Genomic DNA, 16,035 nt, shown 5'->3' with positions numbered 1-16,035 from the left:
CAAAGCACAGTCAGCACCAGCTAAATAACCGAGCCAGGTCACCGGTGGCTTGAATTCTAAACCCAAAGAATACTAGTCAGCAGGATACCAGCTTCTAAAGAGAGCAAACAGGGTGGGGAGGGAAAGCATTTCCATTGATGAAGTGGTAGCTAGTGATATTCCACAATTTATTGCACACTACAAAGCCTTAATCTGTGTTCTTATCAATCATATCATAATGTATCATATCTTTCTTTAAAAGCATTGTGGAATAAGTGATGGGGACACTGACCTCTTTGAAGGCCAAGGCAAGAATGCTGGTCTGTAAAAACATGGAAAGCCCCAACACTACCATTCATTTACAATGGGACCTCCTTTGTCAGCCTGACTTGGCTGTCCAACAAAGGCGAGCAATGAATTAAGATTCTAATATTGCAGCTGATCCCATATGATCAAGAAGCATGCGCTGCCTCAGACACTCACAATGGCACATGCAGTTGTGCATGTTGACACACACAAAACATCTGTATTCTTCTGGCCTGTTGAACCCAACAAATGAAAATCTCATCTGCCTGCGTTCCAATTCAAGCAAATTTATCAAGGTCTAAACATTAAATGGAACTTGCTTTATTTATTTATTTATTTGATGAGCATGGTCGTTAATGAGCCAGATTCTAGCATTCTTAATCAACATCCCATCATCCCTGATCATTTGTCATGCTAGCTGGGGCTGGTGGGAGTTGCAGTTCAGGAACTTCAGCCATAAAGCATATTAAATATATTCTAGGCAACTTCAGCAGTAACAGTAGCCTTTTTGGTGGAGTTAGCCAGGGCCCTGCCTTCCCAGATGTGCAAGACATCAGCCAAAGAGCAAGAATCAGGACTTGCGGGTTTTACAGCTATGTGGTCAAGGTCATAGGCTTCCCCATAGCTCTACCACGTGCTCACTGATGCGTCTTGGAAGGGCCTCAAATTCTTCTGAATGTGAACCTGAATCAAATGCAGCAAACCTCAGAAATTTATATCATTAATTGTACTTTGTTCACATAGGCTGTCTAAAATGACTAATTATCCTCCCACTTATAGCCAAGATCCAGATTTTGCCTCTAGTGTTCCAAGTAAAGATGTTGGCTAGTGTTTCTGGACCACAAGAGATCTAGTTGCTTCTAATGAACGTCGTATAATCAGAATGACTTGACAAATAATCCTGACACAAAGCCAGTCTGATGAAGGTGGGACCTCTGGTGATGCCAAAAGGATGCAGCAAACTAGAAAGAATGAAAAGGGGAATGGAAAAACTTCAGTCTTGCAGACAAATAAATCCCTACCTGAAAATGATATGATTAAGCTGCAGAGTACTTTCCATGTTATATCTTACCTAGCTGGGTCTTTGCACAGGCAAAGCAACACTCAACAAAACTGATAAAGCAAAAATACGATTTTATGTAAATAAAATTTGCTTCATTTTAAAACATCATATCCAGGATGGGAATTTTTGTTCATTTTCCGACATTAAGAGACCAATAATTTATACTAGATGTAGTTGCCAGTTACAGAGGTCAAATGTAATTTGAGGAATTGTTTATATCTTTGATAAAAGCACACAAAACAAATGTCACACTTCTCAATAATCAACCATCTCAGCAGATTCTTCTGAAATATTGTTCTCATGCTCCATTATGGTCTTCTTCTTTTTGCTTCTGCTCCATATTCTTGTACTAATGGAAATAAAATGTATATCTGTCCAATTACAGAGGGATGGGAGCAGGGGATTACTCTTTTATGCCTTTTTTGCAAGACCAAGCTCATTTTTCCTTAGTGCTGCTCTTCCCTCCACTTTTCAAAAACTACCATGCATTGAAGCAGCATTTAACAATGTAGGATTGACACAGAGCAAAAGGACAAAAATTAACCCAAAGCATTTGTGGTACTGGGTAAATGCAGGTGCATCATATATATCAAGCTTATATCATGGCAACAAAATGTCATGGTACAAAGTTTAGGCATTTCATTATTTTATAAAACTGAATAATTCAGGGGTTTATTGGGCTACCAGTGTTGTTTTCATGATGGTTTCACAACCATTTGTCTTTTCATAGACTGTTATTTTACACAGTAATGGATAAATCTGTTGGCATCCGTCTGTCTCAAGAGACAATGGAGTGCGCCTCCAAGTCACTGGGGGAGAAGACAAACTGCTGCAATAGCAGCACCGAGGTGACCTCTCTGGGGCACAAGCCTGTTGTTGTTGTTGTTTAGTCATTTAGTCATGTCTGACTCTTCGTGAAGCCATGGACCAGAGCACGCCAGGCACTCCTGTCTTCCAATGCCTCCTGCAGTTTGGTCAAACTCATGCTGGTAGCTTCGAGAACACTGTCCAGCCATCTCGTCCTCTTTCGTCCGCTTCTCCTTGTGCCCTCCATCTTTCCCAACATCAGGGTCTTTTCCAGGAAGTCTTCTCTTCTCATGAGGTGGCCAAAGTATTGGAGCCTCAGCTTCAGGATCTGTCCTTCCAATGAGCACTCAGGGCTGATTTCCTTAAGAATGGATAGGTTTGATCTTCTTGCAGTCCACGGGACTCTCAAGAGTCTCCTCCAGCACCATAATTCAAAAGCATCAATTCTTCGGCGATCAGCCTTCTTTATGGTCCAGCTCTCACTTCCATACATCACTACTGGGAAAACCATAGCTTTAACTATACGGACCTTTGTCGGCAAGGTGATGTCTCTACTTTTTAAGATGCTGTCTAGGTTTGTCATTGCTTTTCTCCCAAGAAGGAGGTGTCTTTTAATTTCTTCGCTGCTGTCACCATCTGCAGTGATCATGGAGCCCAAGAAAGTAAAATTTCTCACTGCCTCCATTTCTTCCCCTTCTATTTGCCAGGAGGTGATGGGACCAGCGGCCATGATCTTCTTTTTTGTTTTGTTTTGTTTTGTTTTGTTTTGTTTTTGAGCTTCAGACCATATTTTGCACTCTCCTCTTGCACCTTCATTAAAAGGTTCTTTAATTCCTCCTCACTTTCTGCCATCAATGTTGTGTCATCTGCATATCTGGGGTTGTTGATATTTCTTCCAGCAATCTTAATTCTGATTTGGGATTCATCCAGTCCAGCCTTTCGCATGATGACTTCTGCATATAATTAAATAAGTAGGGAGACCATATACAGCCTTGTCGTACTCCTTTCCCAATTTTGAACCAATCAGTTGTTCCATATCCAGTTCTAACTGTAGCTTCTTGTCCCACATAGAGATTTCTCAGGAGACAGATGAGGTGATCAGGCACTCCCATTTCTTTAAGAACTTACCATAGTTTGCTGTGGACCTTCCATTTTGGATGGCATTTCAGTTGGTCCCAATAAAGGTACTGACTAACTTAATTTTGTAGTTTATTATATTTTAGTTGTTCTACAGGATTTTATATAATTTTAATGGTATGATTTAAGGCTGACACTAACATCATCCATATGTGAGTGGGACTGACTTATTGTACAAAAGGGCTTCCCCTTCTTCTCACCCTCCCCCATGCTGCCAGAATTTTTGGTGGGGAGGGGCACAAGGAAGTCCACTTGAATCTTACCCTAAATCTATGGTTATCTGCTTTGAACATCCAGGATGAAACATATGCTTACTCATTCAAAGACATTTTAATATTTTTTTTAAAAAAAACACACTGTTAAAAGCACCATTCAAACTATTTTCATGCTAAACAGTGCAAGAAATCAAGCAGAATAAACAATAAAGTTCTGCTAATGAGCAGAACAGCTTTACAACTTACTGTATTAAGAGTTGGGTTTTATTTGACTAATTAAATTGTTGTGTTTAAGTTGCTAAGCATAGATTTAATACCAAAACAAACTTCTGAAATTTATTCCTGACACTGGGACATGAATTGTTGTGACAACTGTTTTTTCTAGGAAGCATACAATGGGTGGCTGTCACAAAGTTATCCCTCTTTATTTGAGAACGTTCTTCTCAATCCCTGAGCAAAATGCCTTTATATAGATTCTTTTATAATGATGCTAGATTTAAGGCACAAGTAAAATAAAAGTACTTCTAAATCACATTGATTTCAGCAGGACTATCCAATAGATACTTAAATCTCTCCCAATGAGATAAATAGGACTGGAAAAGTGCTTTACTTTGGCCAAAACATGCTTCTGTTTGCTCATGCAAACAAAAGGCCTGTCGTGGTATCCAAGATCCCTGGGGTGCATTCTTTTTTTATTGACTTTAAACCAACAGGATGCAACAGGCAGCAGATCTGGATTGAAAAGAACTGATTGAAAAGCATGCACTTCATAGCCCACCAGAGGAGTCTATTGAACAGCTAAGGTTTGTACTGCTTTCCAAACCTCAACACTGCCAGCACTGCAGAGGCACAAATGGTTTGCTGAAGTTTGTTTGTTTGTTTTTTAAAAATGCACAAATGTTGCTGTTTCCTTTCAGTTTTAAAGTCCATGTGCAAATGGGTGTGATGGGTTCTATCCCACCCAGTGTCAGGACACAGAACCAGCACAGCATTGGACTAAAGCATGCTTACTGCTGTGGAATGACAAGAAATGCTGAAAAAAGTAGAAACTATCAGGTGTTGCGCTGACAACAGAGTAATTAGTTCAACTAATCACTGCAGTATTCAGCAGAGAGAGAAAGGAGACCTCAGCAATTACAGGAGGGCCATCGTACAACCTACATTTGTGCAGAATATTCATTTGCAAGCCAGAGTAAAGCATGCCTTTGATTGCAAGTTAACAATTGGCTGCAATCACTGTTACAATTTTTTTTTTTTTAAACAGCAATTTGGTGAAGTAGTGGAACAGTTTTCCTAGCTGTAAAACGAGGCAGGCAGGACATAGAGTCAGAGAGTTAGGCAACAAGTTCCCCCTGAAAAACACCAGCACCTATTAAATCTTGCAGATTTACGTGAGATGCAATAAATCCACTTAGCATGGTGAGCGTGGCCTGCCCATAAGGGAGTGTGATAAGTGGCCTGGCCAACCTTTCCGCTTTGAAGGTAGTTGTGTGGCAATCCTCTCCAGCTTCAGAGCTGGGAGAAAGGCTGGGAACTGCATGCCCAAGGAGAGGAGAATAAACAAGGTAGGTTAGGAAACATTGGTTGCCTCAGTCTAAAGATGCCCACAGTAGCTTCAGACAGGGCAGCACAAAAATGTGTACACCCTCATCTCCCAGTCTTTCCTGAGGGAAAAACCAGCGTGGGAAGTTGCTGGCTATGATTTTGGGGTTTGTCAGCAAGACCACCCAAAAACTAACTGCTGACTACACACAATCCGAAACATCTCTAACCCTTCACATTTTGAACACAGGAATATGAAAAGTTTTTGTTGTCAAGCTAATGCCACCATATTTGCATAAGTTGATAAGTTCATGAGTTATTCATGTAGCAAATGTAGTTGCCACTAAGTAATCTAAAGGTGCTAAAAATTGTAATCACTTACTGAGTTATTATAGTTCATTTCTCTTACGAAGTAAGCTAATTCCACAATATCACACACAGCCTGGCAAGAAGGAAGGAAAGAAAGATATTCAGCAAGCTAAATTTATGTTGAATCAGCTTTGCTTGATTCTGGTGCAAATATGAGGAGTTCAGTCTGTGGTGATGAAGAACACAGAAAATATTACCACCTGCAAAGTTTGCAGAGGAAGAAGAATCAAATCACTGTTGGTTTCCTCCACTTGCCTCGAGACAGCTTTACTGGCAAACACGTGAAGCAGGCTGTGGTTGGCAATGTCTCCCCCAACTACACATAGCCAGGGATCTCCACCCACACAACCCCCCTAAAAGAGCTATAGAAGCCAGGAGAGCAAGAAAGTAGTGAAAGCTGTCCTGAAACAAATGGAAATTACACAACAAGAAAGGATTGGGAGGGTAGAGATTTCCAGTGGATTCCACCAAGCTTATTTATATTTGGTTTTAGGCAACTAAAAATAGCTAGCTTCGAAAGAGATGGTTTGTAACTAGAACACATTGGTACAGCTTCTTTCAACAAGCTAAAAATAAGGGATATGTTAATTTGTATGGGCAGGGTCCAACTAAGTTGTTCTGTGTGAAGAACAAGGTCTGCTTGTGTGATAGGACTTTTCCCTCCTCTCCTCCCCCAAGAGTTCTTCCTGAACTCCCTAAATCTGGCCTGGAGGGCTGGAGGAACCCCCAGAACAGATTTGGGGGCAAACAGAGGAAAGACCCATTACACAAGCAGATCTTGTTCCCTGCACACATATCCCACTTATTGTGTTACATTGAATACCACCCTATAAAAATATATTGTCAAATTCATCATTGTGCTCTTTAAAAATGAAAGCAAAGCTGTAACAATGTGTTCTAGTTACAAATCATTTTTAAAAACAAACTAATTGAGCAAGGTTTTTTATTTTATACTTAGTGATAGAACTTTTAAGTATCCAAGGGCAAAACCAAATGCAATTAATAATATCACTGCTGCATCCAGAACTACCAAGCATAAATAGCAAAACATAACGACACCTACAAACACTGTAATTATTGTTTGGCTAATTGCTCACTAATTCAAGTAAAAATTATCTAGCAGAGTACTGAAGTAAGCATATTAGAATAATCATTCGTTAGAACAAAGCCCTATAACCATTTCCCCGACAACATAAATATTACACCCACATACAAATATCTATTGCCATTTTGTTGTGGTTGATAGACCAGAAATAGAAATGAACAGAGTTGGCTAGTGCTTAATTCATTACTAAAGTTTCCTAGTCCAGCTCTGATGTAACTCTGAAAACTGGGTGTGGGTGTACTGACAATTCAAAACAACCATTTCAGAGTCAGGGGCAAATTCTCATTGCAGAATAAAGAGAAGTAGATATCAAATAACCAGTAAAGATCAAATAACCAGACAGATTTCCTTTTGCTTTCTCAACTGATAGTTGGTGGTTTTTTTAACTCCTCTTCTTAAAATAAAAAAAAATTGTCCATTTATCAAATCTTATAGGAATGTTTACATTTTTAAAGACAAGAAAAACAAAGCACTTCTTTAGACAACACACAATTAATATTGCCACAGAATGTTCCAATGACAACCACCATACTATAAAAAACATAAAAATGTTAAAATCAGAATTCAGCTAACAATTACGCATGCCAGGGGATTGTTCCTGGGACCCTGCCCTACACACTCACAAACCTGTTATGATAGAAGCACCAATCCCTTACAACAGTCTCAGAGTTCAAGTACTTCTCTCACATCTGAACATAATCTGTCTTTGACAGTCACCTTCTCTCAGCCATCCCTACCTTCTCAAAGTTATTGTGAGACTCAAATGTCGCTTTGTGGTCCAGAGGTAAAGGAGGGAGGATACAAGGGTAACAAAACCAAAGGTTGTTGAAGAAGCTGCCCACCAATGTTTTAGAAATGTAGCTTTCAACTCCTTTAATAAAATGCTTTCCACACTGACTTTGTCCACTGAGGAGTCCACCTATCTGTCGAGGACTCTCTGGTATATTCTGTGGTGCACACTCAGTTCACTGGGGTCCACAGCTGCACACCACCAGGAACTCCAATAATGGGCAGACGAGCTGAAAGCTTTGTCTGCCATTACTGATCTTCTAATTAAACCAGTTTCCTTGGAACACATTTTGAAAATCTTAGCATGGAGGCAGAAGGTTGCCATTATTCAGGGGAATTCAGGTGGAAGGTTGCCATAGATTCATATTACAAGACTATTAGGTAATTCATATTGCAAGGAGAAAATTACCACAAATTGCCCTGAAGGCCAGATACCTCTGGAGTTGAGGTCAGATATATAGGCATCCTCTCCCCCACCCACACCAGCACATCTAGGACAAAGGAAGAGCAAACTTCTCAGCCAAGGCCAATATGATCCTGTAAGTGATAAGGAAAGGAACTCTTGTTAAGCGAAGGTTCTCTCTCTCTCTCCCTCCCCATAATGCAGCAAGAAGAGCAGGAAATGAACACAGCAGGCAAGGATTGAGCATCTCTGGATGGAATACATAAATTTTGCTCTCGTCTGCAGAGACTGCAGCTTGGCATGCTTTTAACTCAGGGCTGCAAAAATGCATGAAAACACAAGCTGGGTTGGCAGAGGGGGTGGGAATTCCTCCACCTCTGTAATTCTCTCAGCAATTTCTTGCCACCTGTCAATCAGTCAAAGGCATCAGGAGGGAGCATGTGAGCATGCCCAGTGATCCAGATGACATCAGCTTGATCAATGCTGGGGATTGGAAGGCTGCAGCAGCAAGGAGGGAAGGGAGGCAGCTGGAAGAGTCAATTGGGGTTGACTCTACTCAGTTCCCCACCATTGCCCTCTGCTGCGGCTATGAAAACAAGGAACTCAGCCAAGCAGTACCTGGTTTTCCGCTGCAGAAAGCATCCAAAAAGGGTTGAAGGGGGGTGTTTTGTTGCAGGGCACTAACGTTTGGCAGATGTAGGAATTAAATGTAGTATCTGGCCTAGAGGAGCAAAGGACGATAAAACAAGAAATGGGCACTTCAACAAAGCTAGACAAGGGAGTGAAACATTAAATAAATAAATGCTTGCATTTCATGCCTTTTCTGCACCACCATTCGCAGTTACCTTCTCTAGACCTATTTATGCCTATCTGTCAACTGAAGGCATCTATGCCATGCATCTGCCAACGTGGGCTCTCAGCCCACAAAAGACGCAATAAATGTCAGGCTTTCGAAAAGGTTATCGCAAGACACTTGGCTGTGCCATCCCCTTATGCTCACGCACATGAGATGGCTTGAAATGTTGCATCCCCCAAAGGAGGGGGGGGGGAGAATGCTACCACCACCAAACACCTATATTACGTGACACCCCCCCCCCCAACAAAACCTACCCACACCCTTTCCCACAGCTTTTGGGTATCTATTCCAGCTAAAGAGATGAAGAAGAGGCATTCTCCTTTGGGACCCCCAAGCTGATCTCCAAGTCTGAGGAGTAAGGGAGGAAGACACCCAGGCGAGGCGCGACCTTTCCTCCCACGGCAAGTGACTGGAAGGGGTTTCCCAACCTCATCCCCGCACCCTCCTCCCGCCCGCACCAGGAGCTCAAGGTGAATGCGAAGAGCCTGGATGGGAAAGCCACCCAGCACACCGAAACGCGAGCGCACCGTCGCTCCTGAACAGCAGCCAAGGTTGGGAACAATGGGCGGAGGAAGAAGGAGCACAACAATGCAGTGCGAAGGCACGCCAGGCAGGGGGCCCAGCAATGTTGCCGAGCGGGAGGAAATTGGCGGGTCTCTCTCTCTCTCTGCACGTTGCTGCAGGAGGCGAGGGAAGGTCCTGAGGCGAAGGGGGGCAAAACGAAGGCAACTCCCTCGCCCGCCACCCTCACCAAAACAACAACAAATAAGCCACCCCAAGCAAGGCAACGACGAGGAAGCTTACCCCGACCACGACCGTCTCCTCGCCTTTGAATTTGGGGATGAATTTGTCCCCGCGGAGGATCTCGGCTTCGTTGAGGGGCCGGAACCGGCACATCACTTTGATGCTGCATTCGGCTGGGTCCGCCATCTCGGCGCGGGGAGGAGGTGGCGGCGCCTTGACCTACGGCGCGTGGCGAGGACGGCCCGCTCCTTTGCCCCCCTCCCCGGCTTCTCGTTTCTTTTTTTTGGGGGGGAGGCGGGGGTGGTGGTGTTCAAGCTGCAGGGGAAGGAGCCCGGCCCGGTCAGGAGAGGCGGCGGCGGCGGCAACGAGGCATGCCCGGTTGCCTCACACGACGGCGGGCGAGCGCCAGCAACTTAGGCAGGAGAATAAAAGGGCGGGAATGGCCTGAGGTGAGGGGTGCGGTGGGGGGCGCCAGCCTCAGCCCCTCGAGGGTTTCTTCAGAGGGGGGCAGCCGGTGCCGTGAAAGAAAAACATCCAACTACAGGAATGCATATGGTCATTCGAAGCCTTTTTATAATAATAATAATAATAATAATAATAATAATAATAATGAAGCCGGGTCCTTTGCTCTCCACGCCGCCCCACTTCCTGCCCACTCAAACGCCGGAGCCGCTTGCTAGCTTTGCAAGCTCTGCTGCTGCTGCTGCTGCTGCTGCCGCCGCCGCCGCCACCATCCTGCATCCCCGCCAGCAAACCACCTTCTCCCTCTCCCTCTCTCTCTTCCCCCACCCTCAAGGGCTTTGTGACTTCACTGCATTACATCAACCCCTCCCAAAGCTCACGGGCTGGAGGGGGAGAAGTTCCTGGCGCATCCTGGGAGTTGTAGTTCTTGTAACGACAGGTGGGGAGAGCGGGGGACCGGAGAAGGAATGGGAGGAGAGGTGGTTTTCCTCTCTCCCCACCACGAACTCCCCCCCCCTTCTCCTAACGTTTTGCCATATTTTGGCACCTGAAGGACTTCTAACTAATACAAATAGAAAATATATTTCCAATTAACAAGCAGAATGGCCCAATGTTAGCATGTATAAAGCCTGAAATCACCCGTCAGACTGAAAATCAGCCGCCTCCTGCCTAAAATAGAAGGTTGCACAGTCCCAATATCTGCATATATATCTTAAGCATACTAGTTTTAGAGTGCCTTGCTTGAAACAACTTGTGAAAGTAATATTATCTGCCAAGGATGATATTACTGTATTATTATGTGCTTTTTTTCTATAAAATAAATAAATAATGTTTAGGGGTATTCTCATTTTCCTACTCATACTGAAATATTGCCCTTCAATGAGGCCAAACTTACCCGTAGATTCACAAAAAGTTTAGGGGTATGCGTATCCCCTGTACCCCCAGAAAAAAGCACTGATGATGATTATTATTATCCCTTTCTGAGATCTTCCTGATGTTGCCTCTTCTCATTTTAATTTACTTAACTTAAAAATCCTGCTCTCCATCACTGGCTCATTGGGTGGTGTTGGGTACATTACTCTGGTAATCCTTTCAATCAGACGGGTACCCAACTATCCATGACTTCTCAGGAACCATCTGAATATTACAAATTTTAAAATATGTATATTAATAATTAAATATTTGACTTGCCTCCTCACAAGTCTTTCCAATAGGGTTGCTTCCCTTTTGCTTTTCTCGCAGCTTCATGGCTTCTTGCTTTGTCAGCAAAGCACTACTTCACTGCTACTTAGAAAAAGTTAATGGAACATGTTTCCAAGATAATGTTGCTTGCACCAGCTCAAGCAAATCATAATTTTATGGTGGTTCCAGGCTTCAGTGCACATGTAGTTAAAAAAAAATAGTTTTTGCTCACTGTCCTTTGCCTTATGTTGGTATTTCCCATTCATGTTACAGTGTTTAATGATCAGTGCACACCTATTATAGATCTGTCCCTCCTTTGTGAGGCCTTTCTGAGCTTTAGTAGTAATTGATAGGCAATATTTATGCGAAGTATATTACCTGGTTCTGTTAGTGTAGACAAGGCTGCTACTTAATGTTGCCTCTCCTCTGCCGTGTTCCCACTGCATTCAAGATTATTTCATTGTTATTCAGCCTTCCCACCAATGAGCTCAGAGAAGCATGCACCAAACTCATATTGTATACTGTTCTATATTATTGAATCAATGCAGTACATAAATTGTCATGCACCCAATCCTTTTGGATTGCACAGTGCACACCAAGATTGATCTGACTAGCCGTTAACCCAAATACCTTCCAACAAATATTTGTTCCATTATGATCAATGAGACCCCAAACTGTGTTTAGAATTGGGGCGTTTTGTAAGACCTTATATTAAGCTGCCATCCTGAGCACAAAGCAGGAGCCTAGCATGAAAAAATAATTTCTATGGTTCTTGCTTTGTGCTCAGGATGCTAGCTTAATATAAGGTATAGTAACCTTCTTGAAAAAGTACCAAATGAATGGATCAGGCTATACATGCTTACATTGAACTTAGCAAGGTTTATTTCTGCGTATATCTGCATAAGTTCAAACTATAAATGTCTTACATCATTTTCAGCCATATATATATATATATATAGGAGCCGTTCAGATAGTTATTTCCATTATCTATGGAGGATTCATATTTATATATCTGATCCTTTATTCTTAGGTCACCTCCTTATATTGTGCTTTCTGCAGCCTTGTTTTCATGAAGACGAGACTTTATACCTTTTCACTAATAATTTAAACATTGTACTTCATAATAATTCCCAGTATTCATCAGGTTTGAAAGAATTATCCATTGAGCAAGAAGTCCTCCTTGCAAGTTCTAGATGAGCAGACAATCTGTAGCTACTAATTGCTGGAGGAAAGGCACTCCATATTCTTCGATTGGTGCCCTAATTTCCATCACCCCAAGCTGCACAGAAAAACAATCTAGCCAATGGGTAGATTGGGAAATCTATTACACAGGAAAGTGTAAAGCTGAGTGCTTAAAGATGAGTGCTGCCTAAAATCTTTTAACTGTGACGAAGTAACCTACCATATAAGCCTAAAGAGTAGATGTTTTAGGATCCCCAGAATGGGGTAGACAGATTCTGAAAGCTATACAGTATTCCAACTTACTTCTAAAGGACCATTGATACCTGGAAAAATATACTCAAATAGAACTTAGCCGTATCTATTCATTTACAATCTGAATTCATACATTGTATTCTAGAGAAATCTGAGACTTGAAACTAGGTCCTAGGGCTTCATTCTGGCTCAAACCAGGAATATTTTCTTCATTTGTTTAGCATCTTTGTCCGATATCTGCTACATATTATTAATGCAGGAAGTTTTATGGAGAAAACAACAACCTGTGCACAGACGATCCAGGCAACCATTGTAATGTTTTATAAAAACTATGTATCAAATCCCTGGGAAAAAGTTAGCTGTGGCTTCTTGCCAGATTGTGTTGCAAAACCATCACATGGCGATAATGCAGTGCAACAGTGTCAACATGAAAGTGTCATGTCTTGCATAAAACGTTTTCTATGTAGACAAGTTTGTCATATGACAAGTGGTTGTTACTTCACAGATCACAGAGCGGTTTTGACCAGAATGAATAGTTTATAATATTAAATTACAGAATGTATTGTTGTTATTAGTATAGTTTGATTGCCACTAAAGGATGGCTATCAATATGAAAGGTGATTTGTAGATTGATAAGTACACATACATTGAGGCAGGCAAGTTGTCACAGTTCTTAACATAGTGGTAGTCAATGTTTTGTTTCTGCTCAAAGGCAAACAGTCAATCCATTACATTTTGACCTGGACCACGTGTTCCTTAATAATTTATAAACATTAAAGAACAAAACACAGCATTCTGAAGGATTACTTTAAATAACCTCAATGTTTTCTGGTTCATTTGCTAATTAATCCCCAGAATATTGAATTGCATTCCTGACTTCACTCCCCTCTAGGTTTATTCTTCCCACTTGAGCTCACTCTTGGCCTTTTTACCGGCTGCATAAAATCAGTAGAAAGGTTTCAATGCAGCAATGACAACATTCCAACTAATGGTGAATTTGGGTGATGAAGTGCCTAAAAGTCTGGAAGTAAAACAAAGGATGCTCAAAAAGTGGCTATTACATATTCAGGGTCCTTCCTGAATATAAATTTGCAAATTAAAGGCCCTTTAGCGCTATGTAGTATGGTGGGACAAAGTTAGAGGTTTGGAACACATACCAACATTTTGTAATCCACTAACTAGTACTAGTACATGAACCCAAGTCACTCAGCTGTTGGCTCCACATCTTAGTTACTGCTGTGCTAATTGGCAATTCTAACTGGCGAATTTCCCTACTCAAACTCTGAGCAGCGTGGGATAATTCTTCTCTTACAGTGGCAGCAGTCTTCTTGGTACTAATAAAATGTATGAGCAGAGCCCCTCCTCAAATGTTGCAGAGTACCACCCTTGGTGTGCACATTACCTGACTCTGTGGAAGAAGTGGCTGAATAAAATGAAAGCATATTAACAGGAGTCTCTCTGCTATAATTTTCTAAAAAGCACAACCTGTCTGCATGGAAGTAAGTAAGAGCATGAAACTTCTGCATACAGTTGAGTGCTTGGCCGGGGAGAACTGAGGGGCCAAATTTGAATGTCCTTTGCTGCAATATGAAAGCCATAGGGGTTGTTCAACAGGGAATCCAAACCACCCTTACTTTTTATCTGATGTATTAACGACTGACTATATTGCAGGGCTGAGCTACTCTTTCTCAGCACAGACCTTCAACCAGTAACAGGAATTGATTGAATTACACTGCAGGGTTGTTGCGTATCAGTCCAATCTGCAGCATAGACTGCAGATTACTGAACTCACCCAGTTAACTCCAACCTCAACTTAAGCACATGCAACAGAAATCTAATACTTCTGCACAACACTGCCCAATTGTTGTAAACAACGTATCAATGGGAACCCTTCCCAACTCCCAAATGCATCTGCTTTGGAATTGGCATTAGTAGGATTATTATTTTTCAAAAAAAAATAATCTTCCTTCATACCACCTTTTGTTTTTGTTTTTTTGGTGTGTGTGTGTGTGTGGTACAAACATATTGGTGCCCGGTCTAATTAAAATATTGGATTTCTGCATTAATTTATGCTCTTGCATCCCTGGGAGCATCTAAAAATAGCTTGGTCAGTGAAAACTAGGAAATGAACAACCCAGGCAAGGAGTTTTCTTTGTACTCTTTTATCACTATGTAGGTCTTTTTCCAGTCTTCCTTTTCAACTGCTTCATTCAATTTCCCTTCCACCTGGCTGCCAATTTTTTTCATTCAGTTGCTCAGCACTCCATGCCATCCCCCGCCCCTTAGTTTTTGCCTTTTTTCTGTTTCTGCAAACCTCAATGTTCCCCTAATCTGCAGGTACCTGTGTACAGGTGCTGCCACATTGTCTACATAACAGTTGGCATTCTCCCCTGAAGTTGCGAAATAGAGCGTATGATTTGAAAGTGATGCAAATCCTGCTACTAAACAGGATGGTTACCAGAAAAGCACCTTGAAGCTGGACTTAAGTACCATCATTTCTCCCTTTGCCCACAGAGTATTAACCAAAATTCCAGATATATTTGAATTATTGGTTCTTTCTTTAGCAGTGATTCTTCAGACTGATAAAATGAAGGAAAAGCAGACCTCAATATACCAGTTTTTCATGGCTTGAACTGCGGTTAGATGTTCAGTTTTATTTGGAAGACATGAGGAGCCACGTTCAGTACTTCTGTAGGTTCTTCAGGACAATTTAACTGACTCCCTATATTTTGCTAACAAACAATATCCTATACCCGATATCCAATATTTAGACTGGCTCAATAGTATGTATGGAGCCATCAAGCATGAGTCACCTATTCATTAACTTCTTACCTTTTTTCACAACCAAATCTTCACAAAGCATGAGGAAGGATAACATATTCTGAGAAAAAGCCATTCAAATCTTTTTCTTTCCTTCTCTGCAATGTTTTAAAAACTCCAGGAGTTCATTAGTTGCCAAGAGGGGGAATGTCCTCTGGCTCTCTCCTACTTTTAGACTATCTGAAAACTCTGGCAGCAAAGAAGCAAAGAGGCTCAATGCATTTTACTTTAGAACAGATAACAATTCTTTATATAATAACTGATGGAAGTATATTAATAACATGGTATACACACATGATTTATACTTTTTTTTAAAAAAAGAGGCACAACATAAAACCATGTAATATAATATAATAAAACCTAAAGGCAGCCTAATTCAGATGTCACTTGATGCTTTAAATATGTTCAGTCTCACTTCAAAAATATAAATTCAGAAACAATTAAAATTAGAGAAGCATTTTGTCGTTTTCTTTGCCACATACATAATTCGAGTAGTAAATTTCTATTTAGATGATTCTGCAAAAGCAGGTGCAGCATAAGTTACAGCTATGAGGTAGGGATTACTTGTGCAATATGCACTAATGTACATCGATACAAATGAAGGAAAACTTGCCCCTTTAAACAGATTCAAGCCCCAATGAAGAGATTGGCACATGCTGCCGTGTGTTGCCCACACAGTTCTGCACATGCCCAGTGTTTACCACAGTCTACCAAGTTGACTTTTACAGCACTATTTGTTCAATGATGTCTACACGGTACCAGTCCAATGTTGGGATTCACATGTGCAGCCTTGAGTGCTGGATGCAGAGATCCAACTCCATG

General features: G+C 41.6%; 1 protein-coding gene across 1 annotated transcript in view; it reads right to left on the bottom strand.

Annotated features, from left to right (window-relative positions):
• KIF5C (kinesin family member 5C) overlaps positions 1-10,120 on the bottom strand; it is a 68,761-nt gene extending 58,641 nt beyond the window's left edge. Inside the window, exon 1 of the mRNA XM_083706632.1 lies at positions 9,376-10,120. Coding sequence (XP_083562758.1) covers positions 9,376-9,501 — 126 coding nt within the window. The 5' untranslated portion in view covers positions 9,502-10,120. The remainder of the gene's footprint in view (positions 1-9,375) is intronic.
• Positions 10,121-16,035: the final 5,915 nt, after the last annotated feature.

The sequence above is a fragment of the Podarcis gaigeae genome (assembly GCF_964106915.1).
Source record: "Podarcis gaigeae genome assembly, chromosome: 1".
In the NCBI taxonomy this organism is placed as follows: domain Eukaryota; kingdom Metazoa; phylum Chordata; class Lepidosauria; order Squamata; family Lacertidae; genus Podarcis; species Podarcis gaigeae.
This window is presented reverse-complemented; position numbering and strand designations above follow the sequence as displayed.